Genomic DNA, 26,121 nt, shown 5'->3' with positions numbered 1-26,121 from the left:
GTCCTTGTGGGAATGAAAAAAAATTAGCTAAACCTACGTTTTATTGGGAAAAATGTAGATTTTCATTTTCACGTCCTACTTCCAATCATTTCTGCAAATATCCTGTGGGGTCAAAATGCTCACTGTACCCCTAGATAATTTCCTCAAGGGGTTTAGTTTCCAAAATGGGGTCACTTGTGGGGGGTTTCTACTGTTTTGGCACCGCAAGAGTCCTTCAAACCTGATATGGTGCCTAAAATATATTGTAATAAAAACAAGGCCCCAAAATCCACTAGGTGCTCCTTTGCTTCTGAGGCCGGTGCTTCAGTCCAGTAGCACGCTACAGCCACATGTGGGATATTTCTAAAAACTGCAGAATCTTGGCAATAAATATTGAGTTGCATATTTCTGGTGAAACTTTCTGTGTTACAAAAATAAATGGATTCAAAATGAATTTCTGCAAAAAAAAAAAACGAAATTTGTAAATTTCACCTCTACTTTGCTTTAATTCCAGTGAAACGTCTAAAGGGTTAAGAAACTTTCTAAATGCTGTTTTGAATACTTTGAGGGGTGAAGTTTTTAAAATGGGGTGACTTATTCGGGGTTTATAATATATAAGGCCCTCAAAGCCACTTCAGAACTGAACTGCCCCCTGTAAAAATAGCCTTTTGAAATTTTCTTGAAAATGTATGAAATTGCTGCTAAAGTTCTAAGCCTTGTAACGTCCTAGAAAAATAAAAGGATTTTCAAAAACCGAGGCCAATCTAAAGTAGACATATGGGGGATGTTAATTAGCAACATTTTTGTGTGGTATTACTGCCTGTCTTACAAGCAGATACATTTAAATTGATAAAAATGCTAATTTTTGCAAATTTTCACTATATTTTGGTGTTTTTCACAATTAAATACTGAATGTATCGACCAAATTTTACCACTATCTTAAAGTCCAATGTGTCACGAGAAAACAATCTCAGAATCGCTTGGATAGCTTAAAGCATTCCGACGTTATTACCACATAAAGTGAAACATGTCAGATTTGAAAAATGAGGCTCTGTCAGGAAGGTCAAAAGTGGCTAAAGAGGGAAGGGATTAAGGTCCATTTACACACCATGATATTTCAAACCAATTAATAAACAGTAATGGTCATGTCGATCAGTCTGATCCCTTCAGCTGGTGAGGAGGAAACTCCTCGCTGCCAGATGACGAGTATCACTACAGAAGTTACAGATCTAGAAATAAGGCCTTGTTCACACAGTGTAGATTTGCATGCATTTTTAAGACAAACCCAAAATTGGATCTAAGAAAGCCGACACTTCTTTATATATTTCTTCTGTTTAGGTTCAGTTCCTGTTTTGGCTTAAAACATACATCAAAATCTGCATCAAATGTGCACTGTTTGAACAAGGCCTAGGAACTATTCACTAGGCAACTATTCTGCCCTCATGTTTTCATTACAATGAATTCACTAACGTGAGACGAGTTAGTATGTAATTCACATTTCTGCAATAAGACCCAAAAACAGAATACACTTTGGAAGGGATTCTGGAGAGAGCGGCTGAAATGCAGACAGAATAAGCACAGTACCAGGGCTCGGAGAGAACATGCCGGTCGGTGAGTCTCATGTAAACTAGAATCGACGACGACACAAACAATGAAGAGTCACGCGAAGCCATCGCCTCCCACAGCGCGACGCTCAGCGTTACGTAACGTCCATGCCTCTCCTAAGATGTCTGCTGCGTAGTGCCGCGGCGTCACGCTGGACGTCAGCTGATGTAGCAGGCAGGTCACTCAGTGAACAGTGGTTGGGCCTAGTCACCGATCGTTTGATACTTTAGAATTTTGAGCGGCTGTCGTGCAGTATACGGGCGCTGTAGACTTCTGCAGGAGGACATACTACCCGACGGTGACCGAAATGGTGCCGTCTACATCCGACATGACTGACGTTGACAAGATTGATATGTCGCTTGGTAAGAAACTTGTCGCCAAAAACTGTCTGGTCAGTGAGCTTGTTGTTTGCTCCTGTGTGTGAGGTAATTCTCGCATGTCCCCCTGTGTGACATGTCACAGGAAAGGCGCATCCCCTCATCATAGAATTACCTTGTAAATAGAGGTTTCTGGCAAGTTAATGGTAATTCTATTTAACCACTTCTTATAATTGTCACCCAGCTGTCCCGTGCTTCTGAACGGCTCATGTACGGGAAATGTGAATGTAGCGCTATACCACAGGGAGATTGTAGGGATCTTCTCATCCAGGAGGGGCTCTCCTCTCTCATACAGTAGGTGCCTATTCTAGAACACTGGTGCTTTTACTGTTACCTCTGCTACACAAAGTTGCAATATTCTCCAATATGGACGTCACTGGATTACGGGTTTGTGTCTACGTTTGGACAAGGCGAGATGCTGCTAAGGAACGCTGGACGTCTGGTGGGTGAGAAATTGTACCACGACTTGGTGAGGGAAAAAAGGTGCAAATCAGTGAAGAGCAGCAGGTTGCACTAATAGGGGGGGCTGGTGATGCGCTCACCCTCAGACACCGCTTTATAAGATCTGATGATGATGAAGGGTGCTGGCTCGCTATCTCCGTAGGTCAGGTCCACGTCTAGGAGAGGGTGATGAAAGCTTTGTTCCTTGTGCAGAGTAATCTGTACCTGACGGAGAGAAAGAGGCCACCAGGGGCGCTCCCTAGAGTTATATTGTTTTCAGGCTGTGTGCTTTATAGGATATATATATATATAACACTTAGGCCCCATGCACACGAACATGCTTTTGCGGCCGCAATTCCCATGAAAATCCACAGGAGAATTGTGGCCCCATTCATTCGTATGGGGCCATGCACACGACAGTGGTTTCCACGGTCCGTGCATGGCCCAGGAGCCTGGACCGCAGAAAGAAAGGGCCTGTCTTATTACGGTTGTGTTCTGCGGTCCAGGCTCATAGCAAATAATGGCCGTGGCCATGTGCACAGCCCGTGATTTGCGGGTAGCTCACGTCTGACACCCTGCCGCTTGCCGACCCGAAAATCGCAGCTGTGCACATGGCTACGGTCGTGTGCATGAGGCCTTACATTACGCTCCAAAATACACTTGAAATACGCCTGCAAACAGCATCCTATTGATTTCAACGGGAAGTACGCTAAAAAAAATGCCTTGTAAAAATCTGCCTCATAAAACAGTAACTTTTTACTTCTTAAAGTCCTGAAAGCTGATTTTTCATTGACACTTCAAGATACACTTCAAAAACGTGTAAAAAAAATGCTTGTAAAAGTCATATACGCTTTGAAATTTAGCTTAAAAAACGCCTGGATTCAGAGGCTCTATTGTCTTGAAATCAGTCTTGTATTTTTCAGCTTCACTCAAATGCTGTGTGAACAAGGCCTTCTAGATAAGTTTGCTCACCTTTTATTCCTCTTGGGGCTGTGCAGACAGGATCGTTGTCTGCTGTGTTTCAGTGACGTCTGTTCCAGCGGTCGCTGTCCAGATTGGGGATACTTTTGCAGCTTGCGCTGCTTTGTCGTCTTTGATGGCCTGAGGATAGGCCATCAATTTGTCAGGACTGGAAAACCCCTTTTAATCTAGACATCAAGGAATGATTCTACTTCCTTCTATGGGAGACCAGTGTGATTTCTGACCGCCATATAACATCCGGCAGCCGGGATAAGTTGTCCCTACACATTCAATAGTTTCCTCGCAGTAATGTTCTACAATTCTTCTGTAAATGTGCACACTGGCGATTGGATGACTGTGAATGCTTACGTGGATAGGAAGAAGAGATAAGCAGCACTAGGGGTGTCTGGCAGTCACTTATCTCCTTGAGGAACAAATCTCATTCACATTTCATACATGGATGCATTTCTTCTATAATAAATATGGGGATGGTGGCACGTCTTCTGCAGTTTTTTCATTTATACATGTTATTCTGTATTATGGAGTAGTGCCCAGGTTATCAAAACATTTATTTCTTTGCACTGCTCTCTAGATGGCAGCGGCCAATGGGAAAGCTTGGTGCCTGCTATATATGTATAGTGTCCACCCTAGCAATACCCATAGAGTAGCAGAGTCTAGATGAAACAGTCCCAAAGAGTAGTAAATGCCCTAAGAGCCATAACAACATAGAAATGGTATAACGTTGAAATCCAAATTCTATCCGCTTTCTAAGTGGACTGCTGTGAGTGGGTTTGGAAGATCTTGTGCTGTTTATTCTGTGGAATCAGGTGATACAATGGTTCTTATCTTTTTCTATCCTGCAGACGACATTATCAAGTTAAACAAGCAAGAACAGCAAAGCCAAGCGCAATACAATGGAGGAGCACAAACAAATTATTTCCAGCAATTTAGAAGCAACCAGGGAAAGTGGGGTTCACGACTCCAGACAGGTATATGTAAATATGGTGGTATGTTCATTTTCTAAATGTTTATAGGATTTTACTGGTTAAAGAGGTTCTGTCACCAGATTTTCAAATCCCTATCTCTTATTGCAGCAGATCGGCGCTGCAATGTAGATTACAGTAACGTTTTTTTTTTTTTTTTTTAAAACGAGCATTTTTGGCCAAGTTATGAGCATTTTTATATTTATGCAAATGAGCCTTTCTAATGTCCAACTGGGCGTGTATTGTGTGTGTACATCTGGGTGTGTTTACTTCTTTTACTAGCGGGGCGTTGTGAATGGAAGTGTATGATGCTGACAAATCAGCATCATCCACTTCTCTTCGTTACCACCCAGCTTCTGGCAGTGCACAGACTCACAGCGTGTCCTCGCGAGATCACGCTGTGACATCACTCACTTCCTCCCACAGGAACTTCATCGCGTCGGATGAGCGAGGACACGCTGTGTGTCTGAACTGCCAGCAGCTGGGTGGTAACGAAGAGAAGTGGATGATTCGTCAGCATCATACACTTCTATTCACAACGCCCAGATGTACACACACAATACACGCCCACTTGGACATAACTTTAAACACGCCCAGTTGTACATAAGAAAGGCTCATTTGCATAAATATAAAAATGGTCAGAACTTGGCCAAAAATGCTTGTTTTTAAACAAAAAACGCTACTGTTATCTACATTGCAGCGCCGATCTGCTGCAATAGGAGATAGGGGTTGCAAAATCTGGTGACAGAGCCTCTTTAAAGGTTTCACGGATAAAGTAACTTTGAAACAGTTGGTCCAAATTTATCTTAATATTTGCTGCGGCGAGACGGGCCACCACCAATCAGATATTGATGGCTAAGGCTCTATTCACACGACAGGGTCCGAGTGTCGGACAATAAAAACGGCCGTTTTGGTCCGTTTTTCTCAGCCGTTTTGCATCCGTTCCGGGCCGTGTTCCCGTTTTTAACGGCCGATTTTCACCCGTTTTGCATCTGGTTTCTTTCCCTGACCATTTTGAAAACGGATGAATTTCATTTGTAAATTTTTTGCCACACACTTCCCTCTGTAGATAATGCCACACACTTCCCTCTGTAGATAATGCCACACACTTCCCTCTGTAGATAATGCCACACACTTCCCTCTGTAGATAATGCCACACACTGCCCTCTGTAGATAATGCCACACACTGCCATCTGTAGATACTGCCACACCCTGCCCTCTGTAGGTAATGCCACACAGCCCCCTGAATGTAGTTCAACAGTCAGAGGACCCTTTTACATAGCAACCCCCCCCCTACCTTTCTGTAGATAGCGCCACCGTTCCAGGAGAAGTCCCTGACCATATATGGACAGTGAAGTCAGGGACTTCTGGAACAGAAACACCGGACAAAGGGCCAGGGATTCCGCTTCAGAAGTCCCTGGTATCACTGTGTCCATATATGGACAGTGAAGTCAGGGACTTCTCCTGCAGCGGAATCCCCAATCCCCGGCCACAGCGTTGCCGAAGCTTTGGCCGGGGATTGGGTATTCCGCTGCTAGAGAGAGCAAAAAAATACCCTCTTCCTCCTCACATGCACTTCGCATTAGGATTAGGAGCGACACGGCCGTTACTCAGAACACATTCCAGTGATGGCCGTGTATTACCCGGCTTCATAGACTTCTATGGGAGCCGGGAGAACAGCCCGAAAATAGTGCATGTCCCATTATTTGACGGCCGGGTTTCCCGGCCCGTCAAAAAAACGATTGTGTGAATAGCCCCATTTGAAGTCTATTGTTCCTACCCGTTGGACGGCCGTTTTTTGAACGGCTGTCACACGGCCGGGAAACCATGTCATGTGAATAGGGTGATGCGAAACGTGTCACCTGCTATGTAGCATAAATGTCACGCGCCCCTCTACCAGATAAGAGGGTTTATATAGCATTAGACTGAATATTTGCAACATACATTATCTCCTGAGCTTGAAGTTCAACCAATTCAGGAGCAGCATTCATTCTACATAGCGGTCTCCTTATTTGCTACAGAATGGTGTGGATCGTGTGGTTGGGTGAGTCTTGAACCCCTCTGTATGGTTTTGTAAGAGTTTTTTTTTTTGTTTTGTTTTTTTGTGTACACCGCAATGTTTTCTTCAAACACAACAAAATATATTTCTTTAAGCATCAAAATTATATTGAAAACAAAATGAAGTATAGGAGAAGATGGTCGATTTAGTTAAAGGGATTGTCCAGGCACGGACAACTGGTGACCTATCCACATGATAGGACATCCATATATGATCGGTGGGGGTCTAACTCCTGGACCCCGCACCAATCGGCTGCCTCAGAGCACCGGATGTCCATGCCGGAAGCAGATGGTTCTGGTCATGGAATAGCGACCGAGCTGCAGTACTGCAGCTCTGCTCCTATTTCTCCTATTCAAGTGAATAGGAGCAGAGCTGCAGTACGGCCGATATGCAGAGGTCGGAGCCATCTGCTTCCGGCTCTGTACACTGCAGAATATCTCGCAGCTGGAGCAGCTGATTGGCGTGGGGTCCGGATGCCACCGATCATATACTGATGATCTGTCCTGTGGATAGGTCATCAGTTGTCCGTCTGGACAGCCCCTTTAAGTTCTTTCACAAAGGAGCCTCACTTTGTGTCTTTTTTGCAGGTGCTGGAAACATGGGAGTGCAGAGGCGTCCATATGGTGCCAAGACAGCCTTGCGTAGAATGTCCTCTTGGAGTGGAGTTAATGCTTTAAATCGTCCACTTCGAATGAGGGTAAAATATTCGCCTTGTTCTATGTTTTTACCTTTTCACAAAGCTTTTGAGACAGTTTTCAGTATTTGGAGACCCGTAAGTGTATATTTTCCTAATAATTTGAACAACGTTGCTATTCATCTATCCTAGCTATTTTTGTGCTTGGTATTTTTGTCTGTTACAACGTAAAGAAATTCTGTTAATTGAACTACAGCACCCCTGCCACCTCTGGGGGCATTAACTTATATATTGACTGTCACACAGTGAGATGTTGAGTAGTGCCCTTCAGTGTCGATTTGTCTTTTTAGCATCACGGCTCTGTCCACACCAGTATTATTTGGCCGCTTTCACACGGGCGTACCACGGGTGCTTTTTTTGCACCCGCATTATTGGCGCAATACCCAGACCTCCCCGCAGTTCATCGGAACTAGAGTTAGAGCACCGTAACCTTTTTATAGAGGCTCTGTCACCAGATTATCAAATCCCTATCTCCTATTGAATGTGATGGGCGCTGCAATGTAGATAACAGCAAAGTTTTTTTTGTTTTTTTTTTAAGTTATGAGCAATTTTATATTTATGCAAATGAGCTTTTCAATGGACAACTGGGCATGTTTTCTCCTATTACCAACTGGGCGTGTATTGTGTTTTTACCAACTAGGCGTTGTGAATAGAAGTGTATGACCCTGACAAATTGGCATCATACACTTCTCATCGTTCCCACCCAGCTTCTTTCACTAAAGACACACAGCGTGACGTCACCCACAGGTCCTTCAACCTTGTCGTCGGACAAAGATGATACATCGGCTCCGGGCGTCTAAAACGTTAATATGCTCGTCTCTAGGGAGTTTACTATGCTTACCTGTACATGGGGATGCTGCTGCAAATTCAACTGTACGCCTGTAGCTGTGGTGTCTTCCCTCTTCGAACGCCAAGGTTGAAGGACCTGTGGGTCACGTCACACTGTGTCTGCAGTGAAAGAAGCTGGCTGGGAATGATGACGTCACCCACAGGTGTAGATAGCATAGCGGCCGTGCTGCAGAACTGGACCGGACCCATAGTTTTGCCGGAAGCAATAGCGTATTCGACTACGCTACAAATTCAGGTACAAATTCAATGCGGTCTTTTTTCGTAGCTAAAAATCATAAGGGTCTCATCTCTGACGGGATTATTCAGACGTATCGGTCGTGGCGTTTTGCCGCGATTTTGGGACATATGAATGGGACAGCTACAGTTCTGTACATCTGAATAAGCGGTTCTGCGGCAGCTGTTTTTTATATAAGAACACGTTATACAGATGTCACTGACATAGCTGTGTGATCTGCATGCGGTATTACTGCGGTGCTTGATTATAAATGACCTGTGATAGGGATTAGTCCTTACTGCAGGTCCCAGAAGTCATCGAATGATGTAGGTTGCAGCCAATTATGGGCTACCAAGTCATCAACAGGGGGCGGAGCCTGTCAGTGCAATTCGTTACCTGGGGAACGCGTGTCTAATCAAAAATAGCTATTCCCTGATTTTAAACCAATGAAAAATCGGGCTTCAAACATCTAAGTGTGTTTACTTACCTGATGTTTCTCTGTTTCCGATGCGGATAGGGATGCACGAACGCTGCCTCCTTCAGTCTCTGCATCTCCTTCCTCATGAGCCACCGTAGTTCGGCTGACAGCCAATTGGTGTTGCTATGACGCCAGGGACGCTCAATTGAGCGTCTGCCTGTGTATCTTCGTAGCTGCCTGCGAACTGTTGCCTGGTACTAGCGGTTAGTATTAACCACTTCTATTTCTTTTTGTTTTGGTTTAATATATATGCCATATATTAGTGTTTAATTAGTACTCTTTATTCCCATGATGTTTTTTCGTTGTTCGTTTGGGTTACTGTTCCGCAGTTCATTTCTTTTCATTCAATTTTAACAATCAGATTACTCCTCCCACTGATGTATTTTTAGTAGTAATTTTTAAAGATAGATGCATGTGTGTAAAATATATATATATATATATATATATATATATATATATATATATATATAATCTCTCCTAAAAACCAAATGTCTTTTACAGTTTTTGCTATGTGTGTTTTTATTTTATTTTTTTATTTTTTTTTACCTGACCAGTGATGAGGTCATGGAGGCTGTCTGACCCCATTTTGGCGTTTTTTTCATGCCCGAACACTGCTGTTAATCATTATTTAAACCAGTGTCTCTTTCTTCACATTTTCTGACCTGATGAAGATGCCGGTGCGGCGTTGAAACGTGTAGTTCTTATCAATAAATGGATTTTTAAACATAAATTCTCCACTACTCCATCCTGATGTTCGCAGCGCTTTTATTGTGGTTCCAATTTTTTTTTCTCCCTTATCTGTTACTTTAAGCGATCCCCTTTCCAGCGGATTAGCTTTTAAACCTAGCTGCAGCTGCATCACATATCCATTGCCTGTACCAGTGTTGTGCCTTCTATAGCACAACTGTAATAAGTGAGTTCATACCACCTATTCTGCTTTCCCTATACACCATCTTACCTGCACCATGTGGCGCCGTTTTTTTTGTTCTCTCTAAAAGAGGCAAACGGAAACCACGGGCACCGACTCCGTCACCATTGGAAACAATGGTGATGGAAACCTGGTTTCCGTCGGTGTCCGTTTGTGTCTGCTCAGGGTCCCGTTCTGACGGAGACCTCTGACGGAACGTCAGAACGGGACCCCAACGTAGATGTGAACAGAGCCTTAGGCCACTTTTGCACAGGTGTAGTTTGCATCAGTATTTGTAAGCCCCAAAAAAATAGAAGTGGAATATAAGCTGAAAAAATATAATGGGAAGATTTGCACCTTTTCCTTGTATTGGACATGCTCCTGGTTTTAGCTTACAAAATAGTAAACCAAAATACTGCCACATGGAAGTGGCCTTAGGCCGCTTTTACATGAGCATTATTCAGGTGCTTTTTTGCACCCGTATTATGGACACAATACCCAGACCTCCCACGGTTCATCGGAACTGGAGTTAGAGCACCATAGCCTCTTAAGCCGACATCCACTTTCAATGAAAAACGATTATAGTGCGTTTTCCTAAATTTCTTTACAGACTGTGCTGTATGAGGCCTTGCATTATGCAGAAGAAATTATGTATTTGTCCTGCGCAGTTTGGGGGTAGAAATCGGTTACTGTGTAATTTATGTGGGGGGGTTTTTCGTGTTTTTGTTTTTTTTAGCGTTTTAGAAAAAACATTGTTTTGGCGTTTTTATTTTATTTTGTAGCTCCTGTACGCTAATACATTACACTGTGTCACTATGACACAGGCGACTGTTGGGACAACCCATAGTATGCCCTAACAGCAAGCTTACATAACACAGCCCTGGGGTCTTTTCTAGGTCTCCAGGGGTGACTGCAGAGGGTTCCCTTATCGTGGTCACAAAGTATACTTCGATCCCAGCGGTATTCAGCAGACTTCTTAGTACAGAAGCTGTTAGTAACCACTCCCGCTTAGAAAATGAGGGCTCACTGGAGCACTCATAAGCCCTTTTTTTTTTTTTTTTTTTTTTTTTAAGCAGCATAAAAATAAATAAATGTAATTTGGGTTACGACTCGCCACTATCTAAAGGCCACAGGTATGCTGTTGTCTGATACTGTACAAGCATGCACGTGTGGTGCTTGAGTGAAGGAACAATGAGCATCCTTGTTAATGTTGTGTGGACATGGTATATACGTTAAGCTTGGTGTTAGCTGCACAACTAGGCTTCAATGTGCATGTTTTATTAAATGCAGAACAGTGTCATAGTCCCGAGATTTATTATTGCGGGATGAATTTTGGCTGGATCTAAACTGAAAAGTAATAGTGCACTGTTAGTTTGACGTAGTTTCTTAAAATTATTAGACCCTCTTAAATACTTTTCTATTGCCTTTTTTTTTTTTTTTTTTTTTTAGAATTCAGCACCCCAACGACTTCCTTTCAGGAGAAAAACAAACTTTCCTAGACCCATGGATTTGGCAAGCAAGTCCTCAACTTCATTGAACGGATATCCCTTTAATAGGTAAAGTAGATTTGACACTGACTTGTAATTAACACAACGAACGTTGCCTTAAAGGGGTTTTCCAGTTTTTTTTAATTTTATTTTTTTATACTTCGCCTTCTTAAACATGAAGAATAAAAGTTAGTTTTTTTTTGTTTCAGCTGCTGTTAACGTTGCAGTGGCGGTCAGCCCTCTACATGCACTGCATCACACCAACCCCCCGCTATAGCCGTATCACATTCCTACGTATGCGACATAGCAGCGGCGACACCTATTTCTGTGCAATGTACGGGTGTCCCATACATTGCACAGAGAAGTAAATGGGGCCCATGTACAGAGTGTACATATAATGGGAAAGCCCTCTTATTCTCCATGAATAAAAGGTCTAAAAGAAAAACCCTTTAATCTCTTTTCGATGAGCGATGGTTATACCTGTAAGTGGGATCTCGTGGGTCCTCAGAAGGGAGCGCACCTGTAACACAAAGCCTTGTTCCTGCCGCAACTGCTGGGATCGGAGATAACTTAGATCCCGGCAGTTTAACCTCTTAAATGCTGTGGTCAATAGCGACTGGGGCATCGGAGGTGTTTGACAGAGGGAGGGGCTCCCTCTGTCATCCGATCGCCACTCCGCATGAGGCATGGCCTAATTGCCTGTCAGTGTGAGGGAATGTTCACACGCCAAAGTAAAAAACGGCTGTAAAATACGGAGCTGTTTTCAAGGGAAAACTGGCTGATTTTCAGCCGTTTTTAAAGCACCAACCTTAAAAAGAAGTTAGTAGCCTAACGGTTACATTTCTACCTAAATAATGGCTCACAGGATGTTTACTGTGGAGCAAGCGTACAACTTGCTATGCTCCGGCAGTTCAGGTAGTGACACAGACTATGCTTCAGAGGTAGAACTTTTTTCAGACCGTGATGACTCAAGTTCTACTTCTACCTCTGGACCCCATAGCCCTATGGTGGTGGAATCAGTCATCGCTGTCGAATCCCCAGGTGCAGGGCCTAGTGGTGCAGGGCCTCCCGTGTTCTGGGATCCTGCAATTTAATTTCCCCCCCCCAGGTCCCACAACTGTCAGCGACCCCAGGAATAAAAGTAGATGTTCTAATTATACCCCTTTGGACGACTTCCACATATTTGTCAGTGACCAAGTCCTGGAGTTAATTGTCCAACAGACAAATATATATGCAAGACAGTTTATTGCACAGAAACCCACATCCGTCTACTCATCACGGACCCCCACTAGTGTCCCTGTGCTAAAAAAAAAAAATTAGGCCTAACACTAAATACGGGGTTAGTAAAAATAAAAACAACTATCCGCTCCTACTGGGCATCAAGAGCTGTCCACGCTACCCCTGTATTTGCAGCAGTTCTGTCCCGACACCGATATGAATCAATAATGCGCTTCATGCATTATACAGATAACTCCCAAGTCCCCCAAAGAAATGACCCAGGCTACGATCGCCTTACTAAATTCAGACCGTTAATTTCCCTCCTACAAGAATCTTTCCTCAAATCCTACACCCCAGATCAAAATTTATCGGGGGATGAATCCCTGATGAGCTACAAAGGCCATCTTTCATTCCGGCAGTTCATCCCCTCCAAATGTGCGAAATATGGTGTTAAACTATATAAGGTGTGCGAGAGCACAACCGGGTACACCTGCGGTTTCTTGATCTATGAAAGCAAATACCGCCAAATTAATCCCCCAGACTGCCCGGACACAATTGGCACATCCGGAAAAATTGTGTGGGACCTAATGGTGCCATTGCTGCGCCAAGGGTACCACGTCTACATTCCAAAGCAATTGGTGTCCAGACGTGAGGAAAGGGGGGCGAGGAATTACTTGCAGTAAAGTGGAATAAGAAGGACGTCTAATATGTTGTCCACTCTGCATCCAGACGCCACGGTGGCAATTAGAGAGTGAAGCGGAAAACCAGGGCCTGGTACAAAAAGGTAGCAATCTACCTAATTCAGATGATGGGTTTGTGCTTTTATAAAAAAAAAAACAAGGAACGCTCACATTCCTCCAGTTCCAGGAGGAGGTTATTGAGCGTCTCCTATTTGACTCCGATGCCGCTGCACAACCCTACGAGTCTGAGAATGTGCGAAGACTTGCAGAGCACCACTTTCTTCACCCCGTACCTTCCGCAAAGATATCCTCAAAAAAATGTGCCGGGTTTGCAGTAAGCATGGAAGGAGGAGGGATAGTCTATTCTACTGCCTGATGTGCCCATCTCAACCAGGACTCTGCAACTACCCCTGTTCTGAAACGTACCACACAGTTTACAATTATAATTTTTTTTTAGGGAATGCCAAAATGGGGGAGGGTTGTTTTTTTTTTTTTTTTGTTTTTTTAGGAAGTTAACTTTAATTTATAGTTTCATTTTAGTTTGAGCTTTCCAAATGGGGAGGAATTCTTTTGGGAGAGGTAGCAGAGTTAATTTTTTCAGAAAATATTTTACCCCTTTCATATTTTTGATCATTTTGTTTCTTTTGACTGTTTTTATGACTATGTCCTGCTGAACAAAGCTGTTATTTTTAATACAATTTCTGTACCGTGATACGGGCATGATCTTTTATTTGGAGGATCACTAATAATCGAGCTGTTCCTAATCCATAAACTGTGGGCTTTACTACATCCAGGTAGTAGGGGGACCTCCTGGACCTGACAATGCTTCTGGAAATACTTTCATCATTTTGGGGATTAGTGATCCTTTACTGTTCCTATAGATGGTTTTGGACATTGCCCCTCTATATATTCTGTAGGTGATTGGTTGTTTTGTGCACATAGCGGTTCCTACCTTGCCGGGCAGGGGCTTGTTATGGTGTACCGCGTCACTTGGCACGTTCGTCCCTCCTTATATAGGGATTGATGGAGCTAAAGAGACTTTGTACAACCAGTCAGTAAAAAAAAAACAATCTTGTCATGGCCGCCCTGCAGGTTCTTCTATCTAGTGAACGGACTCGAGTTTGCCACATAGTTGCATACATTTTCCTCCATTTTATTTTTTATTTTTTTACAATATTGCTCATCACTCTAGTACAGATTATTTTTTCCTCTCTGACTGATTTTATATTAGGACAGAATTCTCACCACAATGACATCATAATGGCACAGATGAGGGACAACTCCTTCTTTAGCAAGACGTAGTCATGGGTACAGGCAAATACGTATATAGCGAGATACATCCGTTATGAATACACGACTTCTCTTCTGTATGCCACACAAATTTATTAATGTGGCATTTTTCTAATAACTTTTTACCACGTCTCCACTATTTCATGTGGAAACGTAATAAGAAATTGAAGAAAACATTATATACCCATAGTGTCTAAAATAATACCCATTATTTCCTCCTTTAAACATTTTTTGGTCAGAATGCCCACTACACCACTAGATGTTATTTTTTTTTTCCACCTGCTTTGCATTATATTTAGCAAAAAACCGTAGGGTCAAAATACTCACTACACCCCTAGATAAATACCTTAAGGTGTCCAGTTTTCAAAATGGGGTCATTTATGGGGAGTTTCTGGCGGCTCAAAGCCTCTCCAAATGTACATTGGGGCCTAAAACATTTTCACGCAAAACGTGTCCTGAAAGCCTCCAGCTTCTCCCTTCCGTTTGGGCCCTGCCGTGTGTCCAGGCAGCGTATTAGGGCCACAGTTGGGGTGTTTTTTAAAACAGGAGAAACAGGGTGATAGATTTTGGGGTGTGTTTCTTCATTCTCATGTTCGCTTTACAAAGAAATCCGTCTTTACAATGACACATTTGTGAAAAAAGTGGAATTTTTTTTTTTTTCTCCTTCTTTGCATGAATTCTTACAAAAAAACTGTGGGGTCAAAATACTCACTAACACCCCTAGATAAATACCTTACGAGGTGCTGTTTTTCAAAATGGGGTCATTTGTGGGTGTTTCCATCATTATGATACTTATGAGGCCCTAAAAACCTGACGGTGCAGGAAACAAAATGTACTTACAAATGTAATAAACATTTTATAAAAGTCTTCTATAGAATTTTGAAGTCTTCTAAATTGCTCAATTTATTTTTTAAAAGTGCTGCTAAAATAGAGTAAAGAGATGGAAATATATATTTAATTAAATAAATTGTACAGTATGTGTGTACATATGTGACCTATTGCAGTTCCAAATAGGGAAAAATGTAAATTTTTACGTCATCAATTTTTGTATTTTTTAATTAATTTCCGCAAATCGTATCCGTCTACTTTTACCACTAAAATAAAGTACAACGTAACGAAAAAAGCAATGGCAGAATTACTTGGATATTCAAAACTGTTGCAGAGTTATTATCTGACAAAGTCAGACATACCAGATTTGACAAATCTGGCTTGATCATGAAGGTCCAAACAAGCTTGGTCATTAAGGGGTTAAATGGATTGAAATGAACACCTGTGTGCTTTTTTTTTTTTTTTTGTGCCCTTCAATTATTGTTATGATACAGCTTGTATGTATAATTTTTTTGCTTAAAAACACAACTCATTGATTTAATTAAAAAAAAACAAAAAAAAAACCTTCGAGGCGTGCCTTTTAAAAAAGTGTATCCAGACAAACTACTCACTCACTTTTGACATACATCCATTCAGTCATATAATTAAAATCACCTCCTTAACCATTTTTATTTTTCCGTCATATAATGTACTGGGAAACTGAAAAAAAAAAAGGCTTTGCGGGCTGAAATTGAAAAAACTGATTCCTCCATAGTTTTTTGTATTTCGTTTTTACGGCTTTCACCGTGCAGTAAAAAATTACAACTTAACTTTATTCTGCGGTTCAATATGATTACGGGGATACCAAATGTATATAGGTTTCTCTATATTTTACTACTTTTACAAAGAAAAAACTATTTGTTAAAAAAAAAAAAACGTGTTTTGTTTCGCCACATTCTGAAAGCCATAACTTTTTTTTTTTTTTTTTGGTCTATTTGAGCAGACTTATTTTTTTGCGGGACGAGCTGTAGATTTTATTGGTGTCGTGTCATGTGCCCATTGTAGGCACTTTTGGCACTGGACAGGGTCAGTATGTGCACTCTGTGTGGCTACGTAGTCCCATATGCCGCAAGCTGCGATGCCCTGTGTCCTCTGACAACTTTCTATCATAGCCAGCATTAAATTTTTCAGCAGTTTGTGCTACAGTAGCTCTTTTGTGGGATCTGACCAGATGGGCTAGCCTTCACTCTCCACATGCGTGAATCAGCCTCAAGTGCTAATGACTCTGTCGCCGGCTCACCATTTGTCCATCGTTGGACCACTTTTGTTAGGTACTAACCGCTGCATAACAGGAATACCTCACAAGTCCTGCTAATTTTTCCTGCTTTTAACCCCTTCAGGACTGAGCCTGTTTTGGCCTTCAGGACGAAGCCGATTTTTAAAATCTGACGTGTCACTTTATGTGGTAATAACTCCGGAATGCTTTTACCTATCCAAGCGATTCTGAGATTGTTTTCTCGTGACACATTAGACTTTATGTTACTGGCAAAATTTGCCCGATAGATTCAGTATTTAATTGTGAAAAACGCCAAAATTTAGCGAAAAATTGCAAAAATTAGCATTTTTCTAAATTTAAATGTATCTGCTTGTAAAACCGATAGTAATACCACACAAAATAGTTACTAGTTACCATCCCCCACATGTCTACTTCAGTTTGGCATCGTTTTTTGAACATTATTTTATTTTTCTAGGACGTTACAAGGCTTAGAACTTTAGCAGCAATTTCTCATATTTTCAAGAAAATTTCAAAAGGCGATTTTTACAAGGACAAGTTCAGTTCTGAAGTGGATTTGAGAGTCTTATATATTAGAAAGTCCCCATAAATCACCCCATTTTGAAAACTGCACCCCTCAAAGTATTCAAAACAGCATTCAGAAAGTGTATATGTATTAACCCTTTAGGCGTTTCACAGGAATTAAAGCAATGTAGAGGTGAAAGTTACAAATTTCATTTTTTTTTATACAAAATTCATTTGTAATACATTTTTTTCTATACCACAGAAGGTTTTTCCCAAAAAATGTAACTTATTATTTATTGCCCAGATTCTGCAGTTTTTAGAAATACCCCACATCTGGCCCTAGTTCGGTCATGGACTGAAACACAGGCCTCAGAAGCAAAGGAGCACCTAGTGGATTTTGGGGCCTTCTTTTTTTACCATATATTTTAGGTACCATGTCAGGTTTGAAGAGGTCTTGTGGGGCCAAAACAATAAAGACCCCCAAAAGTGACCTCATTTTGGAAACTACACCCCTCAGGGAATTTATCTAGGGGTATAGTTAGCATTTTGAACCCACAGTTTTTTTGCTAAATTTATTTGAATTAGTTTGTGAAGATGAAAATCTACTTTTTTCTGAAAAAACGTAGAAATTTTTAATTTTTTCAAGGTATAAAAGAGAAAAAACACCCCAACATATGTAAAGCAATTTCTCCTGATTATAGCAATACCCCATATGTGGTAATAAACTGCTGTTTGGACCCACAGCAGGACTCCGAAGGAAAGGAGCACCATTTGGATTTTGAAATTCTGATTTTGCTGGAATGGTTTTCAGTGCCATGTCGTGTTTGAAATGCACTGGAGGGAACAAAATAGTGGAAACCCCCAGAAAGTGACCCCATTTTGGAAACTACACCCCTCAAGGAATATTTCTAGGGGTAAAGTTAGCATTTTGACCCCACGGTTGTTTTGCTGAATTCATTGGAATTATTCTGTAAAGGTAAAAATCAACTTTTTTTCTGAAAAAAGGTAGCCATTTTTTATTTTTACAAGGAATAAAGGAGAAAAAGCACCCCAACATTTGTAAAACAATTTCTCCCGATTACGGAAATATGCCATATGTAGTAATAAACTGCTGTTTGGACCCACAGTAAGGCTTAGAAGGGAAGGAGCGCTATTTGGCTTTTGGAGCTCAAATTAGCTGAAATGGTTTTTGGGTGCCATGTCGAATTTGCAAAGCCCCTGAGAGGCCAAAACAGGGGAAACCCCCCAAAAGTGGAAATTACACCACTTAAAGAATCTATCTAGGGATATAGTGGGCATTTAGACCCCACAAGTCTTTTGCAGGATTTATTAGAATTAGGCCGTGAAAATGAATATCGACATTTCTTCCACTAAAATGTTGCATTTTTTTCAATTTCACAAAGGATAAAGGGGGTAAAAGCACCCCAACATTTGTAAAGCAATTTCTCCCGAGTACGGCAATACCCCACGTGTGGTCATAAATGGTTTTTCATTAGAAAGTAATTAACCCTTTCTGGAGTGATCCATTTTTTTCTTTTCCTTCGTTTTTTTCCTCCCCGCGTTCCAAGAGCCACAATTTTTTTATTTTTCAGTCAATAGAGCGGTATGAGGGCTTATTTATTGAGGGACGAGCGGTCGTTTTTATTGGTGCAACTTTTTGGTACATACAACGAAGGTGACCAAAAAAACAGCGATTTTGCCGTTCTAAATTCTTTATTTTTTACGTGAGACGCTCCATACATCACCCCCCACAGTAAGACATGCTATGTTGTGGTGCGCGAAGGGGTTAATGCGCAGCGCATGGTGCGGAGTGAAAATTAAAATTTTCCACTCATATGCCATTTTAGTGCACTATATGTTATGCCCAGTTTGTGCCACTGAAGACAAATAACTCAAAATAATAACCGGGTTCTCCCGGGTATGGCGATGCCATATCTGTGGACGTAAATTGGTGTTTAGGCACGCTGCAGGGCTCAGAAGGGAGGGACGCCATTTGGCTTTTGGGGCGCAGAGTTTGCTTGGTAGTTGTTCTGTTTGGGGTTTTACTGGTGTTTCAGTTTATAATGTGGGGGCATATGTAATCTGTGCGGGGTACATCAGGGTACATGTTATCTGTGCGGAGTACATCAGGGTATATGTAATCTGTGCGGGGTACATCAGGGTACATGTTATCTGTGCGGGGTACATCAGGGTATAATAAGAGGGTATAATAATGCAGTAAATAAATAATAATCCGCAGATATGTGGCCGGTGTCGCACTTATAAATGGCGCCCAATCTTATCCGCTTTTGGAACACTCTGCACATTTTGCATCGCCATATTCTGAGAGCCAGAACTGTTTTATTTTTTTCTCCACCGGAGCCGTGTGAGGGTTTATTCTTTGCGGGACAATCTGTAGTTTTCATTGGTACCATTTAGGGGTACCAGAAATTTTTTTGATCACGTTTTTATTCCATTTTTTGGCAAGCAAGGTGACCAAAAACCATAAATTCTGACAATGTTTTTTATTTGTTTTTTTTATGGCCTTCACCCTGGGCTATAAATGACCATTATACTTTATTCTGCGGGTCGATACGATTACGGCGATACCATATGTATATAATTTTTTTATGTTTTGCAGCGTTTGTGCAATAAAATCACTTATTTATAAAATAAATAAATTTTTGTGTCACCATATTCTGAGAGCCATAGCGTTTTTATTTTTCAGTCAAAAAAGCGGTGTAAGGGCTTGTTTTTTGCGGGACGGGATGTAGTTTGTATTGGTACCATTTTGGCGTACATGCGACTTTTTGATCACTTTTTATTGTATATTTTGGGAGGGTTGGTAACCAAAAAATTGTGATTCGGGCACTGTTTTTCGTTTATTTTTTTCGCGGTGTTCACCGTGCGGGAAAAATAATTGGGGTCGTTACGAACGCGGCGATACCAAATATGTGTACTTTTTTTAACGTGTTAATTTTTTTCCTATAATAAAAGTCTTATTATAGGAAAAAAAAAGCATTCTTTGTTTATGTCACTTCTAACTTTGATTTTTACACTTTTTCAAAACATTTTTATTATCTTTTTTTACTTGTCCCACTAGGGGACACTTAGACTGGCAGCTCTGATCGATGCTGGAACACATTACACTACACACGTAGTGTAATGTGTTCTAACTGTCATTGTGACGTAACTGTCACACTGACAGGAAGCATCGGAGGACCGGCCGGAGGCTGATCCTCCGAGGCTTCCGTACATGGCAACCCGGAGGTCATTGTCTGGCCTCTGGTTGCCATGATAAGGATCGCCAGCCCCCGCAAATACATGTGGGGGGCTGCCGATCCGCTGTAAACCTCTTCGATGTGGTGATCGCAATCGACCACCGCATCGAAGGGGTTAATTGCCGATTTCAGCGGCGACAGGCCGCTGATCGGCAACGGGGAGAGCAGGGCTGACACCCTGCACAGTTAACCGCCGTTGCGGTGTAGCGCCACGCGGCGGTTAACTTTTAAAGCGCGGACGTAACTGTACGCCCAGGTGCGCGAAGTTACTGCTTATCTGGACGTACAGTTACGCCAAGGTGCGGGAAGGGGTTAACACATCATCAAGAACTGATTGTTTACTTGCTGTTTAATAGATTCCACCCCTTGACCGCTGCCATTGTAACGCGTTAATAAATGTTATTCACTTGGTTTTAATGTTCTGGCTGAATGGTATGTCTGTATTCTTTTTGGTATCCGAACATTTATGAAGGACATTAGCCAAAAAAAATGGTGTGCACAGCACACAAGATTGTGAACCAGAAAGGTAAAGTGTTTTTGATATTTTATTGGAGTGGCTCTTTAAATCTTATAATCTCTTAATCTCCTTTTAATATTTCAGCAATTATTCTCATGCAAATACCTTTAGAAGTGGAATGAGACAGCAGAGAGACACCCGACAAGCCACGTATTTCCTTAGGAGAGGCCTGAAGGTAATCTAATCTGCAACAATGAGGAGGGTCTGAAATAATTTTTTTTAAATTGATGTATAAACCTATACAGTGTTTTGCAAAAAATATTCACCCCCTGGTGTTTTTCCGGTTTGTTGCATTACAACTTTGAATTGAAATTGAATTTTGGGAGGTTTGTACCATCGATTTATACTACATGCCCATCACTTTGAAGGTGCAAAATATATTTTACTGTGAAAGAAATAGGACAAAAAAGAGAGAACTTAAATGTACATAAGTATTCGCCCTCTGAAAGTCAATTCTTTGTGGAGCCACTTTTTTTCAGAAATTACAAATAAAAGTCTCTTGGCGTATGTTGGTTTTACAGCTCTAGACATTTGGGATTTTCCCTTATTCTTCCAGGCACAACTGCTCCAACTCCAAGTTATAGATGGGTTGTGTTGGTGTACAGTCATTCAACGATTCTCAATTGGATTGAGTTCGGGATGTTGACTAGGTTATTCCAAGATGTTTAAATGTTTTGCAAACTCAATGTGTTCTTTTTTTTCTGGCTTCTCTTCCGTAAAGCCCACTCTGTGGAGTGTACGGCTTATAGTGGTCCTGTGGAGTTTTGGTGGGTGGCTTTTTCTTGTCAGGTTTGTAGTAGTGCCATATTCTTTCCGTTTTGTTAGAAAGGATTTATTGGTGCTCTTTGGGAGGTTCAAAGTTTTTTGTTTTTTATTTTTTATTTTTTTTTAACCCAACCCTGATCTATACTTCTCCACCACTTTGTCCCTGACCTGTTTGGAGAGCGCCTTAGTCCTCATGTAGCTTGCTTAGTGGTATTGCAGACTCGGGGGTCTTTCAGAACCGGTTTACTTATCCTGACATCATGTGACACTTTGATTCCATACAGGGGGATCTTATTTTTTTGAACTATGTGAATTCTGGAGTTAATTGGTTTGATCGGGCCTGATTTACGGTTTTCATAGCAAAGCGGGTGAATACATATGCGCTCATAACTTGTAATGCAATGGACCTAACAAGATAAAATTTAAAATCCATTGAATTCCAGGTTGCAATGCAACAAAACAGGAACGACACAATGGGGTGTGAATACTTTCGCACGGCACTGTATAACAGTGGTCATAATAATTAGACGTTTGGGAGATAAATGGTTACAAGGCACTGCTAATATCGGTAGGGTAACAGGAAAAATCATTCCTGTCTGTCCTAAGTTCCATGTGGCAAAAATGTTTTCTTTCTAAATTCATGCAGGTTATTTTTTGCTTCTATATCTTGATGACCATTACAATGTTCTATGCCAATGATTAAATTATATTCAAGGCCTGTATAATATTCATGAGAGAGAGAGAGAGTAAAAAAAACACTATCCGCCTTGGTTCATGAAGCTCGTGAGTATCAAGCCATGTTATTTCTTCCATTTCAGGTCCAGGCAAGAATGGAGAGTAATCAACGTCAGGAGATTCAAGACCCGAACAGAAATCACGCGTGAGTATGCTTACTGCTTAACCCCTTCCCGACATATGACCTACAGTGACGTCATAGCCGGGTAGGGGGAAGTATGGAGCGGGCTCACGGACTGAAGCCGCTCCATACGATGCCGGTGTCGGCTGTATGTTACAGCCGACACTTCAGAGTAATGAGCGGGAACGTGCTCGAGCGCGATCCCGCTCGTTTAACTAGTTAAATACTGTGGTCAACAGCGACCGCAGCATTTAAATCGTTAGAAAGAGGGGGGCGATCCCCTCTAACAGCTCATCACGCCCCCCACAACGCAATCGCGGGGTGGCGATGGTTGCTATGGCTGCCTGGGGGCCTAATGAAGTCCCCTCTGGCAGGGCTTAATAGATGCCTGTCAGAATCACGATATACTGCCATACATTAGTATGGCAGTATATCGTGCAAGCGATCTAACGATCGCTGGTTGAAGTCCCCTAGGGGGACTAATAAAAAAAAAAGTAAAAATGAGTTCAATAAAGTTGTTTTTTTGTGTGAAAAAAAATAAATATTAAAAGATAAAAAAAAACCTTTTCCCATTTCCCCCCCTAGAGCATAGTAAAAAATGAAATAAATAAACATAATTAGTATTGCCGCGTCCGTAAAAGTCTGAACTATTAGGGTATGTTCACACGGCCTATTTACGGACGTAATTCGGGCGTTTTTGCCCCGAATTACGTCCGAAAATAGCGCCTCAATAGAGCTGACAAACACCTGCCCATTGAAATCACTACTTTGGCCGTAATTGGAGCCGTTATTCATTGACTCCAATGAATAGCAGCGCTAATTACGCCCGTAATTGACGCGGCGTTCAAGTGCCTGCACATGTCGTTACGGCTGAAATTACAGGGATGTTTTCAGGCTGAAACATCCCCGTAATTTCAGCCGTTACGGACGCCCTCGTGTGAACATACCCTTACAAAATATCATTATTTAACCCGCACGGTGAACGCCGTAAAAAAAAAAAAAATTGTAAACGCCAGTATCTCTCTGTTTTCTGGTCACCTAATCCACAAAAAATGAAATAAAAAGTGATTAAACCTTCGCATGTACACCAAAATGGTATTATTGAAAACTACAGCTTATCCCGCAAAAACTAAGCCCTCATACCACTTAATCGACGGAAAAATAAAAAAGTTATGGCTCTCGGAATTTGGCGACAAAATGTTTTTTATTTTTTACACTTCGGTTTTTACTTGTAAAAGTAGTAAAATATAGAAAAAACTATATATATTTGGTATCGCCGTAATCGTATTGACCCGCAGAATAAAGTTAACATGTTGTTTTAATTGCACAGTGAATTTCGTAAAAACGGCGCGCAAAAACCATGGAGGAATCGCAGTTTTTGTTTTTTTTTCATTTTCTACCCCACAAATCATTTTTTCCCCGTTTCCTAGTACATTATATGGCAAAATAAATGGTGCTACGAAAAACTACAACTCATCCCGCAAAAATCAAGCCCTCATAGTACTATATCGACGGAAAAATAAAGACGTTATGGCTTCTGGAAGGTGGGGAGGAAATAACGAAAATTAAAATCTGAAAGTTGTTTACGACGGGAAGGGGTTAAAGTACTTAACATATCCAATAATTGTCTTTCTTGGATATGTTGTGACCTTGTCCCTTTCCATTTAGAAATATATTACTAGGTTTGTTCACTGGTGCATGTCTCCCTCTTCTGTAGAAGAATTGTGATTGAGGAGAAATGGTGGAAGAATTAGTGTATAGTTTACTCCTATATATTTTTCAGATGGAAGACCTCTATGAACAGAAGTGGTCTTCTGACTGTATCATTTGGTAATCCTTCTGCTGTACCTAGGTAAGTAGGCTGTTTTATGAGGTAATCGTATATGTTGGGGGGGGGGGGGTTGTGTTTTTGTTTTTCCTATTTCTGTCCTTTTATTCTTATTGTTTTTATAGTATTTGTGGAGATCTATTGTCTAATGCTTTAATTTATCATGCTTGCCTTTAACAGCAGTATGGAAACCGCGTTATCAAGACCCACGTTACCCTTTTTATTGAAAAAGGAGGGTGCAGAAATAAAAGTTCCCAAAGGGGTTCCACTTGACTTCGATATAAACAGCGTTGCTAAACAGGTAACTTGTTCTTGTTTTGAATTTGTTTGCTGTTGTGTAAACTATTAGGCTGGGTTCACACGACCACTTTAACGTCCGTAATCGACGGACGTATTTCGGCCGCAAGTCCCGGACCAAACTCAGTGCAGGGAGCCTAGCATCATAGTTATGTACGATGCTAGGAGTCCCTGCCTCTCTGCAGGACAACTGTCCCGTACTGTAATCATGTTTTCAGTACGGGACAGTAGTTCCACGGAGAGGCAGGGACTCCTAGCATCGTACATAACTATGATGCTAGGAGGCCGGCTCCCTGCACTGAGTTTGGTCCGGGACTTGCGGCCGAAATACGTGCGTCGATTACGGACGTTAAAGTGGTCGTGTGAACCCAGCCTTACCCTTTTTCTTTTCTTTCTTTCATTATAAAATCTTGCATTTCTAACTGTACAGCAGTAATATCATTGATTTCGACTTCTCCGCATTGTGTAACTTTTGCTGTATATCCTGTTTTCACTAGACTGGAATCACACTGAATGAGCGCTTCAAGATTCTGAAGGAACAAAGACTGTCTCAGACTCTGAAAGGAAACAGATTTGTGACTGTGGGATGAGATCTGTTCCCTGCCTCGGGCTGTGATCTGTGAACGTTCCTTTTTATTTTTCACGTGACTTTAATTGCAGAGACCAAGAAGTAAATGTCTCCTGCACCAAGGCTATGGCTCTTCATATTGTTTTTTTTTTAAGGCTCTAAAGTTGAGAACTTTCGTATTGTTTGTACTGTGAAATCTGGATAAGGGTATAAAAGCCTGGAAAAGTGAAATGTGACATGGAATTCTTCAGTCAGTACTTTCAAACCTTGGCTAAACTCGAAATACTGTTATGAATACAGATACATAGTCAACATTTTTATTTTCCTGGAGGAGATGGTTTCCATGTTATAACGCAGACTGTTGATGTTTTCTTACACTGTTCTTTCTTGTACAGTTTTATGTATGCTCAACGACCCTCATAATTAGTAAATGAGACAAAAATGTCCTTCGAAACAAAGTGAAGATTTACCTCATTCCGCAAATTTTCAGTTTTAGAAGAAGATCGTCTGCCAAAGTCTTGGCACTGCGGGTTGGCCGCATGTTATGGAGTATCCACTCTCATTGGCGTTTCGTCAGCAGGACACGTCTGTTGACTTCTTAAACAATGGTATGAGTCTGTCAGCGATGATTTCTGGGATAAAGTATTTAGACCCTTGTTAGGTTTGATGAGAAGCAACATTCTGCTTGTTTAGCTTATAGGCTGGATTCACACAGGACAGAAATACTGCAGATTTCCGTGCAGAAAATCTGTAGCGAATTACAGTCCCAGCCATGCGGAGACTGGAAAAAATCTCATCCACATGCTACTGAACAAATTTCAAAACTCATTCTGTTCCGGATGTTCACTGCAGAGCTCAGCCTTTCAATGTAGAATGGGGAGGGGGGGGGATCCGCAGCAAAATACGCATATAAAACGTACGTGTTTTGCTGCGGAAAATATGCAGCGTTTCTGCCCTGTGTGAATCCAGCCATAGACTGTTGGCAGAGGCGCACCGAAGTGTTGCTTAGTAGCATTTTGGAAAATATATGTTTTGTTATCAATTTGATACTTGGATTGAAGTTTTGGTTGGGATCTTTCCAAGCATACAGACCATAAATCTTGTTTGCTTGGTAAATGAAATTTTTGCTACCGTTAAATGATGTTGACAGAACAATATTGTATATCTAACCTTTTTTCATAATAAACAGTTCTGCACAACTGTC

General features: G+C 41.4%; 2 protein-coding genes and 1 long non-coding RNA gene across 6 annotated transcripts in view; 2 read left to right on the top strand and 1 right to left on the bottom strand.

Moving 5' to 3' along the window:
* Positions 1 to 1,727, bottom strand: part of LOC142759560 (uncharacterized) — a 57,947-nt gene extending 56,220 nt beyond the window's left edge. The window contains exon 1 of the long non-coding RNA XR_012883150.1: positions 1,564 to 1,727. This is a non-coding gene — a long non-coding RNA (uncharacterized LOC142759560). The remainder of the gene's footprint in view (positions 1 to 1,563) is intronic.
* RPL35A (ribosomal protein L35a) overlaps positions 1 to 26,121 on the top strand; it is a 283,976-nt gene that overhangs the window by 29,057 nt on the left and 228,798 nt on the right. The window contains exon 1 of one of the 2 annotated variants that reach the window (XM_075861861.1): positions 9,313 to 9,322. The exons of the other annotated variant lie outside the window; for it this stretch is intronic. The gene's annotated coding sequence lies outside the window, so the exon portion shown is untranslated. Of the gene's footprint in view, positions 1 to 9,312; positions 9,323 to 26,121 lie in introns of those variants that run through there. 2 annotated transcript variants of the gene reach the window in all.
* Positions 1,704 to 26,121, top strand: FYTTD1 (forty-two-three domain containing 1). Of its 3 annotated transcripts, none has more exons than XM_075861855.1 (9): positions 1,704 to 1,946; positions 4,226 to 4,351; positions 6,992 to 7,176; positions 10,996 to 11,102; positions 20,688 to 20,778; positions 22,187 to 22,248; positions 24,008 to 24,076; positions 24,236 to 24,353; positions 24,847 to 26,121. In XM_075861855.1, exons 1-9 carry the CDS (start codon positions 1,892 to 1,894, stop codon positions 24,937 to 24,939), a joined length of 906 nt encoding a protein of 301 aa, XP_075717970.1. In that variant the 5' UTR covers positions 1,704 to 1,891; the 3' UTR covers positions 24,940 to 26,121. The 3 variants fall into 3 exon arrangements, with proteins under 3 accessions (XP_075717970.1, XP_075717969.1, XP_075717971.1); XM_075861854.1 differs by having other exon boundaries at positions 1,706 to 1,946; positions 24,233 to 24,353; XM_075861856.1 differs by having other exon boundaries at positions 1,711 to 1,946; positions 6,992 to 7,101; positions 24,233 to 24,353.

The sequence above is a fragment of the Rhinoderma darwinii genome, chromosome 4, assembly GCF_050947455.1.
Source record: "Rhinoderma darwinii isolate aRhiDar2 chromosome 4, aRhiDar2.hap1, whole genome shotgun sequence".
Classification (NCBI taxonomy): domain Eukaryota; kingdom Metazoa; phylum Chordata; class Amphibia; order Anura; family Rhinodermatidae; genus Rhinoderma; species Rhinoderma darwinii.
This window is presented reverse-complemented; position numbering and strand designations above follow the sequence as displayed.

Excerpts from the sequence above, each read along its gene's own strand:
- FYTTD1 (XM_075861854.1), top strand. The coding sequence starts at position 1,892 with ATGGTGCCGTCTACATCCGACATGACTGACGTTGACAAGATTGATATG. Across the intron at positions 4,352-6,991 it reads GGGTTCACGACTCCAGACAG|GTGCTGGAAACATGGGAGTG; the intron begins GTATATGTAAAT and ends TCTTTTTTGCAG. Across the intron at positions 7,177-10,995 it reads TTTTCAGTATTTGGAGACCC|AATTCAGCACCCCAACGACT; the intron begins GTAAGTGTATAT and ends TTTTTTTTTTAG.